Raw genomic sequence first — 24990 nt, forward strand, 5'->3', positions numbered from 1 at the left:
TCTGCACAATTCCCCATTGCATCTTATGCATATGATTGTGAATTGCAACGCCAGCTAAGCAAATACCTTTCCAAATAATGTCAAAGCTGATTTGTGAGGAAGTGTGATTGGCTTGTGAGTTACCCTGACAAAATTATGGGAATCTCACTCGTGACACACTGTGCAACAAACCGCACACAACACAAAGCCCTGGGGATTCTTACATAGGAGAAGGGAGAATTCTAAAACAAGAGATGAAGAAGACTTATTTGTAAATGTGAAAATGATCTATCCATCCATTACTAGAACATGAAGAAGCCTGGAGTCTATCCCGGCAAGCAATTGGTTAAGGCAGGATATTGCCCATTACAGGACAGACACAAACATACACAGCCAAGGAACTGGCTTTGGTATCTGGCTGTCTCAGACTAAGAACTAAGAGATTTTCAGCATGACAATATCATTCAATTTATACTTGTATGTGCATGTTTTATAGCATAGAGCAGGGTTCTCTACCAATAGCATATAACTAACAACAGAGTTGCAAACAAATTTGTAAATATGCACCACGTAGAAAACTAAAATCAATTAGCCTGTGATTAAGATCTCGGTTGGAGCAAAAACCAGAAACGGGGATTGCGAACCACTCAGGGAAGTGGGGACGTTGCCTTGTGGTACACCTGGGAAGAGAGAGTGAGCCTTACCAGGGAACCTGGTATGAGCTATTAGCAAGGTAGGAGAAGAAGCAGATGTGAGCAGTGTCAGACATTTCTAGTTCAGCAAGTGTTGACAGAATAGAGTGATTCAAGGCGACAGAAAGATCATCCAGGATAAAGGCTGAGAAGAGTGTGGAAGCATAAACAAAGGGAACTGAAACAGTATTGAAGAGAAAAGATATTTCTGTCAAGAGTGTCGGAAGAAAGCAAGACTAGAGTGGACCAAGCAGTCAGTGCTACAAGAGGAAAGTGAAAAACTAACAGTGCACTACACACTTGAGGATTTTGCAGAGAAAGGTTTTGAAGGAAGGACATGTGAAAAGAGAGCTTTCTAAACAAAGGCACAAGCATGTTTAATAACAGAGTAGAGAGGTGATGCGGACAGAGGGGAGTGACAGAAACCCAGAAAAGAAAGCCAGGGATCAGAAGGAGAGGAGCGGAAGGGTGAGTCAAGAGAAAAAGTAACAGCAGAGAACATAGTGGCAGTAGCTGGGTCTGTGTAACAGCTAATATGTAGAAAGTGGAAGAGCATAGGAAAAGTAAAGAGGGAGATGGAGATTGGAGGTTGTGGTGCAAGACGTTCAACAGCAGATGGAAGGGGCTGACAACAGTAAAGCATCAGATTAAGACACCAGGAAGCACAAAAATGATTCCAAGAACAGACCTATAACACTTTACGTGCTGGCTCATTAAATAAATCAAGAAAGAAGTTAATAACCCAGTGACATGGTGCACATACCCATTCCAATGAAAACGTTCTGAGTTAATGCTTTATGGTCAGATGTTAACATATTTGAAGACTAACACTGTGCTGAACTGTCCAACTAAACAGTTAGCTGGTCGCACTGTTGATTTTAAGTAAAAAGTCCATAAATTGAGATTTTAGATATTGACAGTGTTTACATAAGCACCCCAAACCAAACCCCAAGGACTCTTAAGCAAACAAGACAGAAACAATATTTACACAGGCTGGGCAAAAGCACTGCTCTGGGAGAGCTAGCAAGAGGTCTGCTGCAATGCTGTGAATATGCAAATCACTGGGCTTATTAACTCAAGGAGGGAATGCACTACTGTATCAAGAGATCACACGTATCTAATAATAGCACTGTTGTTTTACATTACACACAGTGATACATAATATGACTTATAATCACTTGCTTAAAAAGGGTATATCAGAGGATAAAATGACACTTCAGTTTGGAATGAACAGCAGAACCAGAGCAAATGTCACATGACATTATAACAGATCGCTCTATTCAATTACCATGAATTATTACTGGGAATACAAAGAACAGTATTTCTATCATTACTGTGAAACCAAAGTACTATATTATGAAATAAACAAAAGTGTTTATCAACGAACTTGGAATCTCTGTATCAGTCAGCAAACTGCAAAGTCTTTTTGGGATAAAAAAGGTGATGTATGAGACCAGATTAAGCACTTAAAGGTTATGTAGGTCACATCATTCTCTCCAGGGGATTTCAGAATTTATTAAACTCCGGGATGAATAACGGATGGTTAGTAGAAGATCAATGGCAATACAATCTCATTAAATCTCCACAGAAAATAGTGATTTTGTTGTTTTTTTATCCTTTGAGTGTATATTCTTACTGACTGAACTGTAGAAAAACTAAGCCCTTTAGGCACTACACATCAATGTATTAAAAAAAACATGGAGACTCAACACCTTCCCTCCTGACTGATTAAACAGATGTTTTAAATAATGGAAACCTCAATATTATTTGAAATGAGAGGAACACTTTTGATAACTGAAAAATTCAGAACAAATACCATTTTATCTGGAAAGCACTCTGTTATGTGCAAGTCATGATTTCTTTACTAAGTAAAAACAGGCAATCAAGGATAAAACTAATTCAGAATAGAAAATGGATTAAGTACCAATGACTTTATTAGAGCAGATGTAGATACTATGCGCATTTAGACACAAAAAAACAATATTACTGGAAATAATCAAGCCATAACCTTCTGAAGCATTAGCAATAGTATTTGATCTTTCCAGAATACTATACAAACTACTTCTGTGTCCAATAATCCAAAGCCCTCCAGTTAAATAATCATCATTATATCATTACTACTTATTACTGAACATGAGAGCATTATCATATGATGATAGTTTAATCCAAAGACTAAAATTACAGTAACATGGTAACTGTAACCTGCTCATACCCTGGTCCCAATCACATCTCTAAGCAAGAGTACACAGCCAGTGCTGAAAAATCGGGTGCCTATTCATAAATACCTCTCCATTCAGAGAAACATTACAACAAGCTTATTTTGGATTTGATTTTTGGATATGTCACAGTAACGCATACTAAGGTTACCTTGACAGAGCATCTCCAAAATCAAAAACAAGCCCTCTAAACTCCTTCCCCAGACATCAGCCTTCCAGGTACTGAGCAGTCTCATATCTGCAGCACATAAAAACACACTGACAGTGTGATTAGCCTGTGCTGTTAGAAAAACAAAACCTCACAAACACTTCACTGTACGATTCCCTAAGGATTTCACTACAATCCCAGAAGAGCACAGAGTAAAGGTTTTTTTTTCTCATTCAAAATATGCATTCATTGCCAAGGACAGCAAAATGAATCAAAATTGGAATTCTTTATTTACTAAGCATTCTTAACCCATCCTAGTGATATGGCAATCCATTTACAAGAGCTTACCATTAATTTCCCAGCTAGTTATGCACACTACAGATGAGTGAAGCCAAAAGAAATGATGAAATGCCAAAAATAAAGAACATTTTCTTCCATGTGCTAAATAAATCCCCCAAAATTATGTATCTCATTCATCAAAGTACCCTTAGTGCAGTGGAAACAGAGCTTCCCCTTTTTTTTTTAAATACACTTACCTCTACAAGAACTGTGATAATGTTCCAGATAACACAAAAACCACAAAAAGTAAGGTTAAACAATAACTGACCAGTCTTGAAAGTTTCTTGTCGGTTTTCTGTTCAGTTTTAAATTCTGAAGGCTTTTTGTTTTCAGTTATTTTCACAGTAATCACTGTTTTTATCTTCCAAGTTAAGAATTTCAGATTGAAAAATGTTTGCAAAAAGACAATTCATACTTTTTAGCCACAATCATGCTCAGTACAGCATGCTGAAGAAGTGTTATTATGAACATCCTTCTATTGATGTTATTAAGACCATATTAGGATGTATAGTAATACAATACGTATATCCTGAATCTTTTCACTAAAAAAATATATGTGCAACTTTCTTAGCTCTCCTTTATAGAGGCTACAGTTTGTTAACTCAATCATACTCAATCATAACGAAAATGTAGGTAAGAGCACCTAAGAAAAAAACATTAGTTTTTTTTAAACTTACAAAGCAGAATCCAACCTGTTCAATTAACTTTGGGAGGACGCCACCAATTAATCCATTACCTTTAGTTTGGCATATATTAAAAACTAACTCTGTAGTGTGTCACTGCAAGTTCTTCAGGGCACAGTGGTTTATACAGTAGGATCATTCACATGTTCCTAACAACCACACTGCAATCTGCAGACAAATTTACTTATCATTTGTTTGGTTCCAGATTAAGGCCAGGTGGTGTGTAAGAAAGTGAGGTGAGGGTTTGTGAGAACTGGGTAGGTGAGGAGTTGAAAACTACATCTTAATACCCTTGCAGTCACACCTCTTATCACTTCCCTCTTCCATGAGATTGTGCTGCTTCACACATACAGTAAGCTGTAGTGTTTCAGATGAACAAAAAACACAATCCTTAACCAAAAAAAATAAAATCCAGGAGGTAAAAGACCACTGAATACAAAAATAAGGAAGCTGGCTTTGTAAAATGATTACAATTATATCGTTGTATACGGATGAACAAATCTTAAAATCTTCAGAACATAAAGGTAACTAATGAGAGCAGGGCACTTTGTTACAGGCAGAATACATGGGCTACAGCTGTAGATGTAATGTGCATAGACAAAGGTGGTATCACTGTTGAGTCACACTCTTAATATTTCCATCAGTGGTGCTTCAATAGCTTTGCTTTAAAACCATTAAATACGCTCAAAATCCCAATTTGATAGCACACTGGAGGAAACTAAATGAAGAAAATCTGAACTTTTCAACACAATAGTGTCAGTTAAAATGATTAAAACAAACATAAATTGGTTATTTGACTAAAACTGCAATTGTAACCTAAAAAAACACATTGATTTTAAATACTGCATGTATACTTTCTAGATAATTGTTGTCTGGAGTTAAAAGAATGCTTCCAGCTGGACATGTACAATTTGCATGCAGAAGTTTTATAATTTTAGCTTTCAATCGTATATAAAAGGTTCAGATATTCTCCTCCCATTAGTAACATTCATGAAAAGCAGGAAATTGCTAAAAAAGCAGAAAAGGAAGAACAGAATGTGGTTAAGTGGGATCTTTCATCACAGGAGACATGAGGTCAAAATAAGGTTACAGTATATCAGTAAATGATAATAAGTGTTAAAGGAAGAGCAAGCAATTAAGCAACACAAGTCTTAAATTAAATACATATTAAGTACCAAATACTAAATTGAATAAATGTGTTGCACTCAATCCCACCTGCAAATAATTTTGCAACATTTACAGAACATACCTACACAAAATGCTGTGAAAACAAAATATTCTTATTAACAAAGGAATTTACATTTCTCTATCATACCATTGAATTTAATAAAACATGAATCACAAAATACTGAATTCCACAATAACAGATTTATCAGTGTTCCATAAAATTTATCTTTGGTTAAATCTTTGTAGTCCTCATCTAATGGAAATCTTAGATGGGGAGAAAAGGACTCTTGGTCTTTTGGCACCTTAGCCAAAGTTTGTCTTTGAAATTCCCAGCCATGGCTTAAGCCTATATGACCTATATGACGTCTTACTTGAAAGTAATCAGCCACTAGAAATTGTTGGAAACATGGTAATATCGTCATGTAACAATAGGTTTCACGTTCATGTTCATTTGAAATGAAATCCACAAGTTAGGCTTTTGACTTCATCTGGAAAGACCAAAAGAATAAGAAATAAGTAAATCCAGTTTTACACACTGAACACAGGATAAAAAAAAAAAGCTTTCTCGGTTTTGTAAAAAACGTACACAATCACCATGCTCACTAGAAGACATGAATTCCAGTTTAACAGCATATTTGGCACATAGAACTCCCTCCACCTCTGTGGAGGATTTGTATGGATTACTGTTCAAAGATTTTTAAATCTTCAAAAGATTAGCTGTTTTACAATGGTTCTGTGCAGTATGATGAAACTACAGGGTCAGTGACACACACATAGAGTGTGTCTGAAAAAATGCATTTTAAAACCTCAAGAACATTTATAAAATAATTAAAAAAAACTTTCACAGTATGGTACACTTAAGTCCAGCATAAACGAAAAGTATGTTCAGGTTTGCAATAACCTGACGTTTTCAGTGGCTGTCCCTCCCAGAGATTACCAATCACACACCCTCACAGTCACAAATATTAGAGCCACAGTACAGACATGAAAGAGCCTGAAGGCTGGGCAACCCTGTCTGGGTGAGGTGGCTTTAATACAACTGCCCGTCTCTGAAGGCAGAACTCCTGTCAAGAAAAGGCTTTGACAGTACACTGAAGTGACATGCGAGTCTGAATGACTGGGCCTTGACCACATTATGAAGTACAAACAATAACTTTTCTTCTCCACTAACGCAATGCAATGAGGCCATTTTCTTAATATTCTCATTAACTCTACACACTATCCTGGCATAGCTCCCATCCCCCAATGTACTCTTGATAGACATCCCTATTGTTCACCAAAACACCTTCTCAGTGTGTCTCATATCCCTTCTGTAATAAATAATAATAATAATAATAATAATAATAATAATAATAATAATTGCTTACACTTATATAGCGCTTTTCTGGACACTCCACTCAAAGCGCTTTACAGGTAATGGGGTCTCCCCTCCACCACCACCAATGTGCAGCATCCACCTGGATGATGCGACGGCAGCCATAGTGCGCCAGAATGCTCACCACACATCAGCTATTAGTGGAGAGGTGAGCAGAGAGTAATGAAGCCAATTCATAGATGGGGATTATTAGGAGGCCATGATTGGTGGGAAGGGCCAATGGGAAATTTGGCCAGGACGCCGGGGTTACACCCCTACTCTTTTCAAGAAACGCCCTGGGATTTTTAATGACCACAGACACTCAGGACCTCGGTTTTACATCTCATCCGAAGGACGGCCCCTGTTTACAGTATAGTGTCCCCATCTCTATACTGGGGCATTAGAACCCACGTGGACCACAGGGTGAGCGCCCCCTGCTGGCCACACTAACACCTCTTCCAGCAGCAACCTTAGTTTTTCCCAGGAGGTCTCTCATCCAGGTACTGACCAGGCTCACACCTGCTTAGCTTCAGTGGGTTGCCAGTAGCAAGAAGATTCTGTAGCAACCATCCCAACATTCACAGAACTCTCCCAACATAGCTTAAAAATGATCATGTAATAAATAAAAATGATGGATATTTAAAGTTGTTCATTGCAGGCTTTATACTATGAAGTATACTGTATAATATTTATGAAGGGGAAGTTGGCCATACTGTATATTATACATTCATACCCACTCTCCACAATGGATGATAAAACACTATAGCACAGTAAAAAAGCTTATGATGAAGCCAAGCACTGCATAAACAAAGTGCTCTCTGAAATTCCTTGCTCTTGTACTGGTCCATCATTAACCTTTATGACATTATAATTTATAGCCTGTAAAGATCAAACTGAAAACATATCTCCCTAGTTGAACAGATCACAAGCAAACAAGCCATTGTTAAAGGAAAATGCAACAGGGCAGCTGTGTGCATCCTCGAAAACAATCCAAACAAAAATAGGTAAAGTACTTTAACTTTTTAGTTTAAATAAAAAATCCACCATGATTGAGACACCTCACAAATAAAATTTAAAAATAATTCAGGTTATCAGATGAAAGTGACTGAACTACACATGTATATATGTATATACTGTACTGTATATAACCCAAAACTACAAGAGATCTGCAACTTTAACGCACTCATTTACGTACTGTACCATAATTGAAAACGTATTTGCCCTCAACTGAGAATCAGTCTTTCAAGGTCATTTAAGGTAGACAACAAGAAACTAGACATGCCTGTCAATAGAAAGATTTGACAGGAACATTTTACCCACTCAGCACTAAAATTAAACATTGGGGAGAATGAAACACCCTATGTACACTGTGTAATATGAATCATTCTTCATTTCTGACAGGCCTGTTGTAACCAACGAGCACTGAGTTAAGGGCAATGCAAAGATTCACCTTCAATACTTACCTCTAAAATGCTACTTAAACTTGAAAGTCCTTAACATCTTTTGTTATTCTCTTAGAAGCAAAAGCATTTCATGTTGTTTACCAATTTGTTACATAATATTATATAATCACAGAAAAATAGTATTGTTGTTAATTCCATTCCCCAATTTTTAACGTGTTCCCTAATCTCCTCTAATTACTCTTTCTAGTGAACAGTAAATTATAGCTTGTAGAATTATGTAGTCTAGTTAGTCTATCAGCACTTAATTGCACAGCATGTTTAAATACAGTACTAGCATTACTACTGACAAATACAGCTGGATATGGACACCTTTACTTTCCACAGCATCTGTCTCACAATTTAAAAAACCCTCTTAATAAAGAAACCTCATAAAAATATCTTAAATTTCTTCATAAAAACATGACCACTTATAAGGTCAAAGAAATTTCCAAAATGAAATGCGACAGAAGCCTTTATACTGTAGATGTATAGTTTATGCTGTGTAGGGAATAGGTCAAAACTGTCAACTAGATTAACATTTTTATTTTATTCCTTCACTATGTAGGAGGGACCTGTCTTGCAGGACTGAAATGCTGAAATTTGTCTTCAGGTGTGAACATATTTGTCATAACAACTCAAAGCAAAGAAATTGGTTTGGATGAGTTTTTGGTTTAATATTACATACTGTATAAAAAGAGCTTTCATTGTAACTGCTTTATTACAATCAACAAAATTGCTTCTTAGCATAAACACTGATCATTTTTTATACAATTTAGATCTGATTCAATTAATTAATTTGGAGCTCAGTAGAAGCAAATCGTAACTGGTCTTGGAAACAAATATCGGCTACCATACCTGCCTTCTGAATCTATGGATGTTCTTTTTGTGAAGCACTGACTTGCTGTCAGCAAGATAAGACACATTTCCATAATCTTTACTGCTGCATGGGATATAATAATAAGAGTAAACTTACATTTTTATGTTGAACATTTATATTTTACCTTTTCCCCATAAAGTAGACATGTAAATTTTAATATTTTTCAAACACTTCCAGAGGCAGTAATGGTATTTTAAAAAATAGTATGGCAAAACTTAGTATCTCTGAAAACACTCTTTAAAGGCACTGTTAATATTTCATGTAAAAAAACCTTAATTAAAAACTGATTCAGTCTACTTCCAAACTAAAGCTGTAAAAATGTGATACTGTTTTTCAGAACTAAAAAACAACACAAGGATATACATCATATATCCAAATGATGTAACATTTTTTAAATAAAGGTTTTGAACACAACTATCCTCATAGCTTGTTATAATTATGGCTGCTGGTGCTGCTGTACATGCCATTGTGTGTTTCAGTGTTGGCCTCCTAGGTAGATACATCTGTTCTGACCAAACTATACTATTCTCCTCCCCACATGTCTGGATGGTGCCCGAGCTGGACATGGATCCAAAAGTGACATCACGAATACAGCTATCATTTAGGAAGATTTGCTGGTCTACAGAGAACTGCGTGGAATACTGGCACACAGAATTACATGATGGAAGTCTTAATACTCCACATTTAGTACTTTTTTAGAATTGCATAATGTTAGCAAGCCCAGAGGGGTTGGGCAGCCAGTTGACCTCGGACCCCTAGAGGTTGTTTTTTTCTCCTTACAGAGGAGTTTTTGGTTCCTCTCCTCCATTGTCTTCTGGCTTTTTCTCTTTCTGTATTGTAATGTCATGTACTGTCACACAGCTTTCTTAAGTGCCTTGGGACAACCTTGTTGTGAAAGACGCTTTATAAAAATAAATTTGGATTGAACTGAAACCTCACCATTTTGTAAAAAACCTTCCAACTAAATCAGCTTATTCCAATGGGACACTTAAATAAGTCATACCTTTAAACTGTAGTTATACACATATTTTAATGAAAAAACACTGATGTCATTATTTGATATAGCAAATCTGCAGGTGCAAGGCAAATAAACAATGAATAGTTATTTGTTTCTGTTCAAAGTTAAGCTTTAAGAAGAAGTAAGTTTCAGCATGAGTTCAAATACAAAGAGAAAAGCAGATAATGAAAGACAACAATTCAAGAGACATGAGAGAGAATCCCAGTGTATTACATGTTCATAGATAATATCAGTTCAGAAAGAATATTTGCCACCATTATGAAATCAGTAACAATGGAAAAATACATTTTGGGAGAGAAGCACACATGACATTGGTCAAAGGTTTAAATGTAAAAGCTCTTAGTGAGCAACAAATGTGATTTAAAGCTACAGCATTTTAAGGTTGGACACATCATACAAAGCCTGTAATTAATAGAGAATCATGTTTCATTGAAAAATGTTAAGGTTGTTAAACAATAGTCATGACTTGTCACATTAAATGATTGTTCAAAAGAATAAGTAAAACAAAAGATAAAATTTAACCAAATTAAAAACAGATCAATCTTGTTTTTTTATTTTTCTACTGTTTTCAATGACCACATTGTAGATTATAGATGTTACTTTTAATTTTTGTACAATCCTTTGATTTTTTTCTATGAATGTGAAACTTTTTTCTTTGTATGAACTCCCTGATTAACTTATGTTGCCCATTAGTGCAAAGTATTTTGGCATTTACAAAGCCCTTTTGTCATTGGACAGCAGGTACAGTGGGTTTGAAAAAAAATCTGTATAATAACTAATAGAACACAGTGTATGATTGGCAGTTTGGTAGGTTTACTTAAGCAAAGTGATATTGACACAACTGTGTTGCACAGTCTCATCCATCAAGAGGCTCTATGAGGGAAAACTGTCTGAATGAAGCAATGGGTAGTTACTACATTTGATCAGAGCTGGAAATAAAGCACAGAAGTGCTAAAGCCTGTACAAACTTTCTAAATTTCTTATTTCCATTGTGCCATGCCTGATATTTGTGGCAGTGCCATCCACCTATCAGCATCATGAACATATTCTAAAACACCCGAGTCTGACCCATCCATGCCTAGAACATTTTCCCCTGAATCATTGAGGGAAGGTTATACTATAACGTGTACTGCATAATAAGATGTATATTTTACTTAAATGCTGAAATAATTCAGTAGTACAGATTCTTCTAATGCTTATTTAAGTAGAAGTTCAACTAATTTAGCTACATACAGATAGTATTTCAGTGCCTCAGTGTAACATGCAGAAAAACTAAGGTTGCTGCTGGAAGAGGTGTTAGTGGGGCCAGCAGGGTGCGCTCACCCTGCGGTCCATGTGGGTCCTAATGCCCCAGTATAGTGATGGGGACACTATACTGTAAACAAGCGCCGTCCTTTGGATGAGACGTAAAACCGAGGTGCTGACTCTCTGTGGTCATTAAAAATCCCAGGGCGTTTCTCAAAGAGTAGGGGTGTAACCCCGGCATCCTGGCCAAATTTCCCATTGGCCCTTACCAATCATGGCCTCCTAATAATCCCCATCTATGAATTGGCTTCTACTCTGCTCTCCTCCCCACTGATAGCTGATGTGTGGTGAGCGTTCTGGCGCACTATGGCTGCTGTCGCGTCATCCAGGTGGATGCTGCACATTGGTGGTGGTGGAGGGGAGTCCCCATTACCTGTAAAGCGCTATGAGTGGAGTGTCCAGAAAAGCGCTATATAAGTGTAAGCAATTATTATTATTATTATTATTATTATTATTATTATAACTATTATTATAACAACTAATTTATTAACCTAAAAGGTTTGGACATGTAAAACATTTATGCATAAGACAGCAGAAGAAAAACAGGCGGAGGGATTTGATAAAATGATGAGACTGCATCTCAGATGAGAAGCAAAAGCTGACATACAGTAGGTCACCCATTGATTCCCAGGAGGTAAGCTATTTGCAATTCGACATCTGTCAGAATCAGAGACAACCTAAATCCTCCTCACACCAAAGAGGTTCCTGAAAGTTACCTCTAATCAAGAACAACCAATTTCAGTCTAGCTTCTTTATCTGAAAGCCCACAGAATAAAGACACCACCAAAATGTGTTATCACTTCAAATCTACAGCTTGGCTTCACAAGTCCAGAGATGCAGGCAATCTGCACACCTACTGTATTGTAGTACAGAACACATACTTAAGGTAGACCCTGCAGGCCTGTCAACCACACCAAAACCACTTTTATGACTCAAATTGTTCACATTTATATGATGTCATCAAAACACCAGGTCAACAACCTTACAATAAGACAAAGAAATAACCTAACAACAATTAATTTGCAATGGGAATGTGTGCCTTTCAATAGTTATGAACTCTTTTTGATGACGGATTTAATGAACATTTCAGTGTTCAAAGCAACAGTGGTATGGACTTAGTAAGGTTCTCCACACATACAGTGAGGACTAAAGATTAATCAAAGCTGAAAGCTGTAATGCACAAGTGAGCTATCAAAGTCTTTAAAATTAAACCAAGCAATATTACAATGGCTGATTGAATCCTCCATGAACTACAAGTACCTTAAGCAACAATGTGTATTTGAAAACTAAAAAACATTTTAGAAAACCGAAAATACAACAGTGTCATTAATAGATTGTTTCACTTTCACTCAATTTAATTTGCATAAAATATATTATTTATCTCTTAACATTGTACTACCTGTTCAAAATTTCAAACCTAAGTAGTTGAGGGAAATGTAAAGGTGGATATTCAATACGATAATTTAAAAAGCCACTATGCTCTTCACTCCGTTTATATGAAATGTTCCTTTTAGAGAAATGAATCTTGAACAGCTAAATCAAGGCCTATTTCAACTGTGAGAAAAAACTGCAAGAGGGATAAGGAGAAAAAGACCACATCCAATGTCCATAAATGCGAAGTACGACAATTAGGTAACATTAAAAAAAAACTACCTGCAAAAAAGATTGAAATGTTTATTTTATCATTTTCATCTTCCAGACCACGGGTTCCCAGAAAACCAAGTACTTGTTTGAGTTCTTGTAGGAACAAGAAGGATTTTTTCCTATTTTAAAGTTGGAAATTTTAAGTTTGGAAACATAATAGTTAAAAACTTCTTAAATGCTTGATTAAGAACTGAAATAAATAAAGAATTTAACTTGTTGATAAAAGATTCAGCTATATAACAGAGCTACAGGTGCATGGATCTCCAGAAATGGAATTGTGAATCCCTGCTGTAGGCACATACTACTTATATGTTATAAAATTATGTTTTCAAGACTAAAATGCAATTTCCAACAAACCCAATGTAAAAAAAGTATGCTGCAGCTCAACCTGAGGTGAGACTCTAAAGGGGGCTGCTAATAGCAAAACAATTTTGCTTGAAGTGTGCCAGAATTTAAATAGCCACTTCAGAATTATTTTCTCCGAGCACAGCTTTGAAATAAGGTGGGACTGCCTAGTAGATCAAAGCCAGATCACTGGATACAACCCATTAATTAAGAATTCACAAAACGGTTTGCTGTTTGCTGGTTCAGAAGCACCATTATGATTTTCAAAAATTACAAATCAAAAACTGACAAACTCCCTTTAGATCTGATGCTGATCACTGATTTCTTACTAATAAAAGTGACCGATTTTTATTTTTTACTTGGGAGCAGAGTCTGTGCATATTTTTTTTAAAATCAGTATTAGGTTCCCTGCAGCTCAACTAGTAAAGGCACACAGGCATTGCTTTTTTGGTGTGCGAGTCATGTCACTGGACAACCCTGACAAGGATCCTGCATAACTGGCACAGAGCCAGCTGGGCAGGACAAGTTTAACTTGGTCTTCTCGGCTTTCAGGGCAAAGCAGCATGCTGGCTCTAGTGATATCAGCGAGAGGTGCATCACTTCTCTCCCGTCAGGCACAGTGGAGCTTGAATGCAGTGTCAAGAGATGAATGGCTGAGACAGGTGGCCGTGTCATAGGCGTGTGCAGGTTTCTATTCTCCCCTTGCAGTACAAAATGTTGCTGCAAAGCCATCATTTAAACAGTATACAACCAGCAGGAATAACTCCACATTTACCAAGATAATGCTTTGAAGCTGTTCACAGAATGAACAACAAATGCCGGACAACTGTCCAAATGTATCAGCATGAGATACGCCTTGAAATCACTACCTTAATCATGCCCTTAAGTCCATCTGCTGAAATGTTCATGTTTAAAGATGCCTGCACCTCAGATAACCCTATCTCAAACTTGGTACTTCCAGCCCTTCAAAGACAGAAAATCCAGCATGCTACAGCAGACCGATTAGTCTTACATCTAGAAAAAGTGATCGCTCTCTAGTGTTTGATCTTGCTGTAGAAAGGATTGCTCTGTAGAAAACAGATGAATTACCAAATAATATTCCTCAAGCTACCAGCAAAATATTATCATTAAAAGAACAGATACTTATTGATCTTATATTTCACGTAAAAGCATGAAACCTATGGCAATCAAAACATTTATCGATGTAATTTATTGATGCTTAAGTGCTTATTAATTAACTGTTTTTTTACTTTCTCACTGTTTCTCAGAGCATTTTTTTCCAAGAATGGATGACATGCTTCCTGATAGCAGAGAATAAATGTTAAATTAAGATAGCAACATAAGTAAACTACCATGAAAAAAATAATTTGGAATTGTGTAGTTACTGTACAGTCAAGGCAGAAAAAGAGGCAGCTTGCTAAGATGAGGGAGATAAAAAACAGTTTTGCTGTGACAGTAGAAATATAGACTGGGTACAGCCACAAAACAGAAACAGAGCAGGCAACAAAATTAAAGGTAAACAAGACCATTTAATGCCATATGCATAAGAAAAAATACAGCCTAGCACAGTAAAGAGTCTAACTGGAAAAAAATGGCTGAATCAATTTTAAAAAAGGCGGTAAAATGTTTACTGTACAGTCACTTCAAATCTCTTTAAAGAAGAAAAAAAATGTTTAAAATGTAGCACACAGTTCAAAAAGAAGGAATAACGGCCATTTTTTAAAGTACGGTAATTATGCCTTTGTACCACCATCACATAATCCATGTCTAAAAAAAATGCTTAACATTGAAATGTCCTATTTAATACCTTTTTAATGCAGCTCAATAATATTGGCTACATTGCAACCATATGGCAATGATCTCTTGCATAACTAATGTTACATAATTATAAGCATTTTGGACGGGGATCTTGAATTTCCTTACATTATCTTAGAATACACCACAACATGGGATTTCCCACCAGAAAACAGGAAATGAACACTAAAATGTTGATTCTGAGCTCAAACTAGGGTTGATGAAAAATGTCCAAGAAAGGCAGGAAGCACTGATAAAAAAGCAGAAATCCACATAATTAAATTAAACTAAATTTGGGAAAAAAACAGTTTAGTATTACGTACAAATCTATGGCAACCAGAAGACCACAAATAATCCACACCCATGGGACCAATATTTCATATTTCTGCACTTGCTAAGTTATCTTGGCTGTTTTCTAAGGAAAATGTCCACATATGCAGTGAGGCCAAAAAAGTAACTAAAGTAAATAAACCTTTTCTCAAAAATTGCTCTACATGTCCATCTCTTAAGAGACACGAGCGGTTAACAAAAATAGAACTACGGCATACTTCTATGAAGCCCAACATATAATTTCTGCAAAGCACTTTTTTACTGTGCAACCTCCATGATGCTTAATTTACTGCATAATTTAATTTAACAGCAGGGGTGTCAGGCACATTTTTTTAAGAAACATAAATATACCAAAACAGTCTTATAAGTCCTAATAGATTTAGGCTAATTCTGGTCCCTCATTTTGCTTTTTTTGCATTTAAACTTTTTCTAACTTCATGTCCCTTAACTCTAACTCTAGTGCTCAAAGGTCTAAACAGTATTGACATTTTATTCCAGATGAGCTATTAATTAGGAATGAACATATTTCTCAAGTCAACAGAAGACCTTATCAATACATAAACAGAATTTTTAATGCATATTTTCTTACCATACTTTTTTTTTTACACAAAAATGTCCCAAAACTTGCATCGTTTTAGGAAAGCCATGACTGATTTTCATTTTTCCCTATTTGTAATAATGTATGATGGTTAGCCTCCTTAAAAGTAAAATTCTGTATTTTAAACACTTGAACTAATCTTAAGACAGTAGAACCAAGAGAAAGAAATGAGCAGAGAAAGAATCTCTGCACTCTTATGTCAAGTAGAAAGATCGATGCAAAGGAGTCTTTGATGAGGAAACCGATTGCCACTAATTCTGTCAGCACTGTGAGGCACTTCAAAATGCAGGGCTGTGGGGGTGGGTTATTAACAGATTTGTGGCATGCTTCTCAACATGATGCTTAATAACAGTAACACAACATCAGGAAAGAGATGATGAAGTTAAACTATCCATCTGCTGACCATAATTAACAAACATGAAGGGAGCCCTGAAATTCATAGGAGCGAAATAGAAGATGCAGAAAGCCAGTTAGACATGGACAGGGCACCAAGTGTTTCCCGTCAATACCTACAGGCAACAAACCACCACAATAATAAACAAGTTCCTAACTCCAAAACAAGTTTAACCATTGTTTAGTTTAACAGCTCAGTAAATAATAAAGATAACTCATTACAGCCCCCTAAAACCAGGGATTCCTGAGAGTTACGTAGTACATGTGTCCTTTTATTCTCTGGCACAGGTGACACTGGTGATGGCATAATAGTTTACATAACTACTGAAGAGATACACTTTAGAAATATATATATAATAAGTAATTTTCAGGGTTCTACTTTCTTAATCCTCCAAAATTCAATCCCTGAAATCTAAATATACAATAAAATATGACCAAAGAGAGAAAATCCAACATCCTAATAAAAATTAATCCTACCAGGACTAAATCCTCCTCTCTAAAACATGCTCATGTGTAAATGGGAACCAATTTCCCTATTCTAACAATACTCCAACAAAATAGAAGAAATGTGTTTAGCCTAAGGATTCAACAATAAAGAAAAGAGGAATTTCCATAAATAAGTCAGTCAGACTCTCTCTTATAATAAAGGTCAGAGTCTACCAATCATTACTGAGGTGATATAACTGGGAAAAAGGCTGATTCTAAGAGTGAAATGATGAACTTTTGCTTCTTCCTCCTCCTCTTTTTTCCTTTTCTTTCCTTTGTATATTTACTCCTGTATTTATCAATGGTCCATTCCTATGGAGGGTATTTTAATAACCTCCCTACGAACTGCCTGTCACTAATGAACATTTATTCTTTAAAATGGCAGTCTTAATGATTTACAGTGAAGTTAATTAACCTGAATAAACCATTAGGAACAAACTTTGATCATCTGTCTTCCTCCATGTTTACTTTTTTCCTAGCTCAAGGACATCTAGGTAAATATCACAAAACAATTTACATTGTTCAAATCAAACAGGAAAGTGCAAACCCTTGCTGAAACTCGACTGCCTCCCTCAGTCACAACAATATTTTATCAGAGAAAGTGGACTTCTTAAGCATTTCCCTAAAGAAATTCAAAGCATCACAGGCTCCTTATTTGTGTGACTATGGAAGCTTTACAGAGCTTTTCAATAAAGTGCAAATGTAATCTTTTTGTAGATATTTAGAAAGTCCAGCCTACAATCTAAAACAATGGTTACATGGAAAAAAACAATTGGACTGTTCATTTTCATAGCTTAACTGTCTCAGTTTTTTTCTTCCTTGAACTTTAATCTTAAGTGTTTTCCAGTAGGTCCAAAGCAGAACTGTTAAATTCCAATGTGGGCAACATTATAAAAATAATCGAATATTTTAATATTATACATATTATAATACGTCACAGATCATGACATGATTCCATCTCATCCACATTTACTGTGAGTACCAAACAAGTACTTGCTGTAAGTAATGCACCACACATTAAGAGTAATGTTCATATGAAAATATAAATGTAATATCCTATATAAGGGTTAAATCAGAAACAAAGATGCACTTTGTACTCTAAAAAAATACATATGCCACACCTCTTTAGCTTAGCAAACATATGACTTAATTATTGTTTTAAAATCAAACAATGAATTGTTTCCAACAAAACAAAAACAATTGAATACATTCATTTCAAGTCAATCAATACCCTACCAGCAAATTATCAGGCACAAAAAAGTTAGGTCATTATGTACCGACAGAATAAAAATCACCACATCGGTGAACAGTTTTCCTTCTGTCTTAAACTATCTAAAGGACTCTGTTCTTACAAGATGATCATTTCATCTGAATGCAAAAGCAAACTCACTTGCTTCCACAGGAAAAGACTTAACACAGTTGATTTGATGGCAGGTGTTAACGCATATCTGAGCACTCTGACATTCATTTTCCAATCAACAGGCAATAGGTGGAACAAACTATTCGATAACCACACACTTACAATCCCCCTCATTAGGAACGTGCAGGATTACCACGTGATGCACATTTGCATCACAAATAAATAGTAGGAACTTCCAAGGTGCAGAAGACTGGGACAGTGAACAGTGTGAACAGTCGATGGTTGAGCACATAGACTGTGCACAGTAAGGTGACAGAGAGGCAAAATCCACAATATACAGTAGATTACAGAATAAAAAAGCACATATGTGTATTTGTGCATGCACACATTCTGGACACCCCTGCATTCTTTTGGACCCAATATGTTACATTTTCATATGATGTAGTCTAAGTGTTTTGTGCTTTTCACCTACCAAAAAGAAACCAAAGAAGAGGAAAAAAGCTCATGGTCAAGGTCAGAAAAAACTTTTTAATTTTAGGGTTATAATCCTTTTAAGAATAATAACTTTTGTGCCGAGTCTTTAATATTGTGTCCATCTCATTATGTACCAGGCAATTAAAAAAAAGCATTCCAGAAATGGAAAATTATGTTAGAAAATGTTACATTTTAATGTTTAGAACTTGACTGGCATTAAAGATTGTTTAAATGTCAATAAAGCACTGTGAATACTTTTAATATGCAAATCCCACCCACTTCTATTCATTTAAATAAACTAAATGTTAACACAGATAATCATCTCTATCCGAGAACTCCCTGATACTCCTTTCAAGGGGACAGACCACTTACAAGAGTCACTGGGTAAATGATAATCTGTGCATAAACATCTGGGCTTGGACTGAAGATTTTAGAAATGATTACATTCCTCGAGAACAGAAGATAACACTGAATATCTTACACCAAAAATGCCAAAACATTGGAAAAATGTTTGTAAAAAAATCTGAAAACAAATATGAAAAGTAAATTAAATCTACATCGTGAACCCACTCTTACTCACAAAGGTTCAGTTTCGGGTGGTAAGATGAAAGCTGCACCATCTGTATAGATAAGCAATGATATTCTTCCTTTCAGGGTTGTTAAAGCCCTCAACCACAACTTCCGCTCTTCATCACTGTATAAATGTAGTCTTTACATCACTTCCTTCCTCTGTCAATTCTAGTTCCGGATTTCCACAAAAGATAAGCACAGAAAGAAAAACAAGTCGTCCTCTGGCAGGAGCGAAAAGGTTAAAGCCTTTCCAAATCTCCAGCCTTGCACACTGAGAACACTGTCACTGCTTTGCTCATGTTCCTCAGACATGAATAAATCCTGGCCTACGCTGCAGTCTAAAAGTATAGTCTAAAAGGGTTAGTTTAGGACCACACTGAAAAAATATCCCTCACCTACAAACATTGCATCTATGTCTCTTCTTGAAAGTTACAGGAACTGCTGTCAAGAACTTCTTTAAAAGAAAGCCCTCCAACAAAAAAAAGGGTGATTATGAAACAAAAACTGTAACATACATAACATACTGTACTGTAACATAACTGTGCAGCTGTCTTTACTATGCTGTTTTCTTGGGCAGTGGCCTGACTATAATTTGACCAAAAGATCGGCCAAAAAACTGTTAAGATTATTAGATACTAGAACAGAACAGAAAGCAGTTGTTATACAAAATGGAAAACATTTTCCACACCAGTGACACCTAGATAAAAATACTTTATAAATACAGGTGCCCTACATGGGAAGACAAAATGTTGTTCCAAATATTTCTGCTGTCATTAATTAGCAGGTTTTCATTTTTATTAACATTTTGATTTACACATTTTTCTAGTCAAATAGGTGAAGGAATCCTGCCCCAGTAAGTACGAATAAAAGTAAATTGTAAAGACTCAAACTTAAGACTTTGTAAAGGGTCTTTGGAAAGTAAAAATACATCAATGCAAACAGAACAGAATGAAAAATCATCAAATTAATGTTTTTTTGCATTTGCCATACTGCTAACAACCTCACCGGGTGGTTGGACACTCTTTCAATTAATCTATGTCTAAATCAGCTACAGGTTGAATAATACATCTACTTTATGTATTTTCTTGCATTTTTTAGCAGTTTATTCCCAGATTTTCACCACATTACAGAGGATACTACAGCCAAATCAAAATAAACTTTTTTGTTGCTCAGGAACTAAAGCATATCTTGGATGGATCCCACACAACAAACCAGTATATTAATAGTACACACACCTGCTACTACTCACTTCATTTCCAGAATTAACAGCAAGGTGTTAAAATTAAAAGCAATATTTGGTAAAATAACACTAGGTATTTTTGCCCCCATACAGTAGAAAATATCAATACATAATTTGTTGTATTTGTGTATTTCCACCATTAATATCTAGCAACAGTACACAGCTGTGTCATTGTCTCCACACACATTGCTACAAATCCTGCCATCTGTATACCTTGTCATCCATCCTCTTTATACATTTCACCTCAACTAAATTATATCCTAAGAAATGTTGCCACATCCTTGTCATGTTAAATTTCTTCTAATCTGCATGTCATCTGCCGCATACTTCCCTGCTGGAAAACAGCTGTGTCCAGACAGTAGGAAACTCCATGTGTAACAAACTTCTCTCCAAGAATGAATAAATGCCAACACAAGTATCCTCAAAGCACCCAAGATAATAGAATGATACAAGTTTTATGCAGAAGCAAACCAATTTTTGTACCTTTACACAAAATATTCAGCAAATAAACTAGGTGGCAAGGCATATTACATTCAAGCAAAATTATATTTAACCTAGTGACTTGATTATAGCCACCCTGATCTGGAAGTAACTCAGCGCGTTCCACAAGCTCCCACAGAAACCAAAGCTTGAAAGAGCTGTACACTCACACACGTTGCAGAAAGCAAGTCTATGTGCATGATATCAGTGCAATTACTGACAATTCTGAGCCAACAAGCACTGTCCTTGAGGAATGAAAAGGAAACAAACTATGATCATACAACATGCATGCATGCATGCATGAACTACACTGAATGCTGGTGAATATAATTGGACATGTTCTGCTACCATACAACCCAGAACAAAACAGTTGCGACTCATAAGATGGGCATCACTTTACTTTACGTATGCTCTATGCTCTATAGTTTTATTAACAAAACTAAAAGATTTCATGTATATTTCATGGAAAAAAACACTGAGTACCAAAATAAAGCAGCAGTTGGAGCACAACCTACTTGCTTAGCTTAGCAGCCCTTAAAATGTTTTACTATTAAGCTTGCTGTCATGCAGGATCCATACTTTCTGCAATCCTCCCTTCCATGTTTCTAGGAATGTTCTGATGAAACAGACAATTTGAGAGGGATAAAAAAATCACAATATTATGAAGCAATTATCAAATTAGGCATCACAAGAAAGCTACTATTCTTCACAAGAAATCAGTTGGTCAATAAGTATTTTGAGACTTACTGTAGATACCATACAATATCTTTCTAAATGTGTTTAATACAAATGCAATACGGACACACAACTCAAATGATGTGACACACTGACTGTCCTGTAGAAGTCTCATTGAGAAAGTAACTTTCCTTAAAAATCCACTTAAAATAGGGCACAAATGGCTTATAAATACAACCTGCCAGGTCTCAAGACAGAACAAAACCTACATGCGTCATTTGTAACACAAAAATACCAGACATATGTGACTTAACTGGCATTATATGTATTACTCTGCAAAACAAAAAATGTGGGGAAAAACAAATACCTTAACAGTAGGAGTATACATTCCATAGGCCTAAATAACAGAAACTTAACTTCACATAAATTAGCTATCTGAAATCACTTGCAACCATGATCGCCCATCCAAACTAATTAATACATTAAACAGTTTATTTGGATTACATTTATGTAGGACTTTGTGCTCAAAATAGTTTCAGTAACATTCCAACAGGATATGCAATCTATACACTAAACACAACCACTTACACAGCACAGTTTATTTTTAACATCTATTACTGAAAAAATACTGACAGCACCTGATACCTTTTCCACTCTTTGAACTTATTCTTCCGCAGTTTGAGATCAAGTAATAAACAAATGACAGGTTTTCAAGTCAAAACTCTTGCCACCTCTCCAACAAAACTCCAGCAAAACATTGGTATAAAATAGAAAGTAAACCATTTTCCATACCAATTAAACAGTCACTGAAAAATTACAGTAGGTACAGGGGACCTCATCTTGTGGTTATGCCAAACCAGACTGTTATTTCTTTAATAATGGGAAAGTGTGCCCTCTACCCCGCGGTGTCTAGCTTTACAGAGGAGCCCTCTCTTCATGGCAATCACAGGGCACGTTCACATCATCACAGTGCTTCAAAGCACCCGGAATATTGGCACTTGTCTCGGTTCCACACAACACAGCGACCCCTCACCCACACAATCTCAGCATTAAAACAAACATACCTGACATAGAATGGAGGTGAGTAATTCATATCTGAAGCAATCACATCCTGTAAATCATTTAAATCAGATAAAGAGGCTACTTGTGAATACTCTTAAAAGGAAAGGATACAGCCTCAAAGCTCCATTTTGGGTCCCGATGGCCAAGATTTTCTGCACGGGGTCAAATGCCATTGATGAAGGTTGATAGGGGAATCCATGTCGCACCGTCTGGGGATCCATTCACAAAGGGACAACAAAGGGGTAAGAGAATAATCCCATTTTTAATTCAAACCCTTTTGCTTGCTGTAAATTAAATCATACATTATGCATTCAAATTGGAAAAAGAAACAATCATACTTGATTGTATATCTCAAATGTACAAAAGACAGCCTTAAGCCCTAAGGGGAAAAGATTAACTGTTAGAGAAAAGGGCTTTCTAAAGCAGAAACGGCTCAAGCACATTTTGCAATATTTTCAATTCCTATGCAGTTTGCCTCCACGTTTTTCAAACGATTTAGTGTATATTCAGATTTTAAACAGAGATACAGCATAAAGTAACTATTCCAGAGTTAAATGGTTAGCTGTGAAAAAAGTTTTAAAGAAAGCACTTTTCATGGAGAGCAATATCAAAACTATTCCTGCTTTAATAAAATACGTTAAAAAATGAATCAAAATGCCTAACGCTTGCGTTCGTTTTTCAAAGGAACATTAAACTTGCGGCCTCCGTTTTATGAGGCGTATTTTGTTTTTAAACTGGATAAGCTACTAAAGCATATTATGCAATTAATTCTCTTCTCAATAACAAACACCAGCTCTCCTGCAGCAGTGTTGTGTTGTCAGTACATTGCGGGCTGTGTACCACTGTGCTACAGGCATGGATTTCGCCAGTATAGTCTTTTCCATTTAAAAACATTTTAGCCCCTTCATGCACGTCCCTTTTTATTCGCATTATTAGTACCATGACTGTTAAAATATTTATGCTCAATTATTTAGGTTTGCTCTAATCTTTAGACCATTGATGTGCAGCATCTGTAATCTATTCATGTGCTACGCCTCCCCCCGCCTCGGCTCTATGTTCACTGATGATTGCCATGGAGAGAAACGTCATCAACAGACTCTTCGTATGTTGATACTGTCATGGGGTAATTTAATACGCTCTTATGTAACAAAACCAATCTCCCTAATATGCAGTTTTCTGCTGTCGTTTTTCCCCGACTATAAATACAGTATAATCAATATCGCAAACAGACTTACATGGAATCATGTAAACACAACATTCCCAAAGGAGTTACCAGTCGGTTCCTTTTAACTGTTAGAACCATCAAGGGCCATCTTGCCATTTTAATCCTTACATTTCGCAATGTTTTTGTTAGTATAAATTTTGTAGTATCTGGAGATTTTATGTAAGTGTAGGAACAACACAAAACGTTAATTTCATCATTTTTATTCCTGGTTGTTGTAATAGTGGGGTTTTTTTGGGGGGTGTTTGTACATTTTTATACACTAAATTTTGCAAACTATTATAAAGAAACAAGTAAACATTTAGACCATTACCTGCTATTGTTATTACAACTACTTAGTTTTATTTAAGATACTAAATTTATCTCTGAACCAGCTTTCCACAACTGAAATCCTGTGCAATAACGTGGGGATTGTTAGAAAACTATACCCCCAAAACGTTTATCTAACGTGTCTGGAATGATATGCAATAATGGTCAGTTTTTGACATTGTATTATTGTGTTGTTTTGCATTATTACAAATGCTCGATGAATAGGAGGGGGCGAGAGAAAGTCTACTCTGCAAAATCATCTCGTTGAAGGTGTAAATAAAGATCAAGAATTCTTCAGAGTAGATTTACTTTCGGCAGGCGTGTGCAGGATAGTTAAACTGAATGCAAAAATGAAAAAGACAGCTCGTCCTATTCAGTGTCAATACACACAATGCGGATGTATTACCCAGCTGTACAGTCCCCGCATAGTGCACTAGCCTCCCATTTTCCAGTGTGCACCTTAATCCCAATAGTCGTTAAAAATAACTAGCTACATACGATTTTTTAAAATAGTGAATGACTCAGAAGTATTGTAAAAACAGTGCGTTCCCTTTCCTTTACACGTTTTGATCAAAGCTTTTAAAATGTTTTGAACGGATATGAAGTGAGGAAAAGTACTATTTAAATCACTGCCCTATTTCGACTGCATTTAGAGTCGTCTTCTGTAGGCTCTATAATGTGACAAAACAAAACGTTTTCGTTGAAATTTTGAAGGGGTTTATAAGCATTTGCCATTTGTAATGCAAAGGCCAGAAAGTAGTGGTGGCATGTGTCAACCACATGACTTA

At 36.1% G+C, this 24990-nt stretch overlaps 1 protein-coding gene across 35 annotated transcripts in view; it reads right to left on the reverse strand.

Annotated features, from left to right (window-relative positions):
- The window catches only part of LOC148674704 (syntaxin-binding protein 5), a 245239-nt gene that overhangs the window by 219184 nt on the left and 1065 nt on the right, over positions 1 to 24990 (reverse strand). For all 35 annotated transcript variants that reach the window (XM_088625141.1, XM_088625140.1, XM_088625138.1 and 32 more), the window contains exon 2: positions 22783 to 22880. In XM_088625141.1, the coding sequence (XP_088481267.1) occupies positions 22783 to 22880 (98 nt within the window). The remainder of the gene's footprint in view (positions 1 to 22782; positions 22881 to 24990) is intronic.

This window comes from Lepisosteus platostomus, chromosome 3, assembly GCF_059453375.1.
Source record: "Lepisosteus platostomus isolate fLepPlt1 chromosome 3, fLepPlt1.hap1, whole genome shotgun sequence".
Lineage (NCBI taxonomy): Eukaryota > Metazoa > Chordata > Actinopteri > Semionotiformes > Lepisosteidae > Lepisosteus > Lepisosteus platostomus.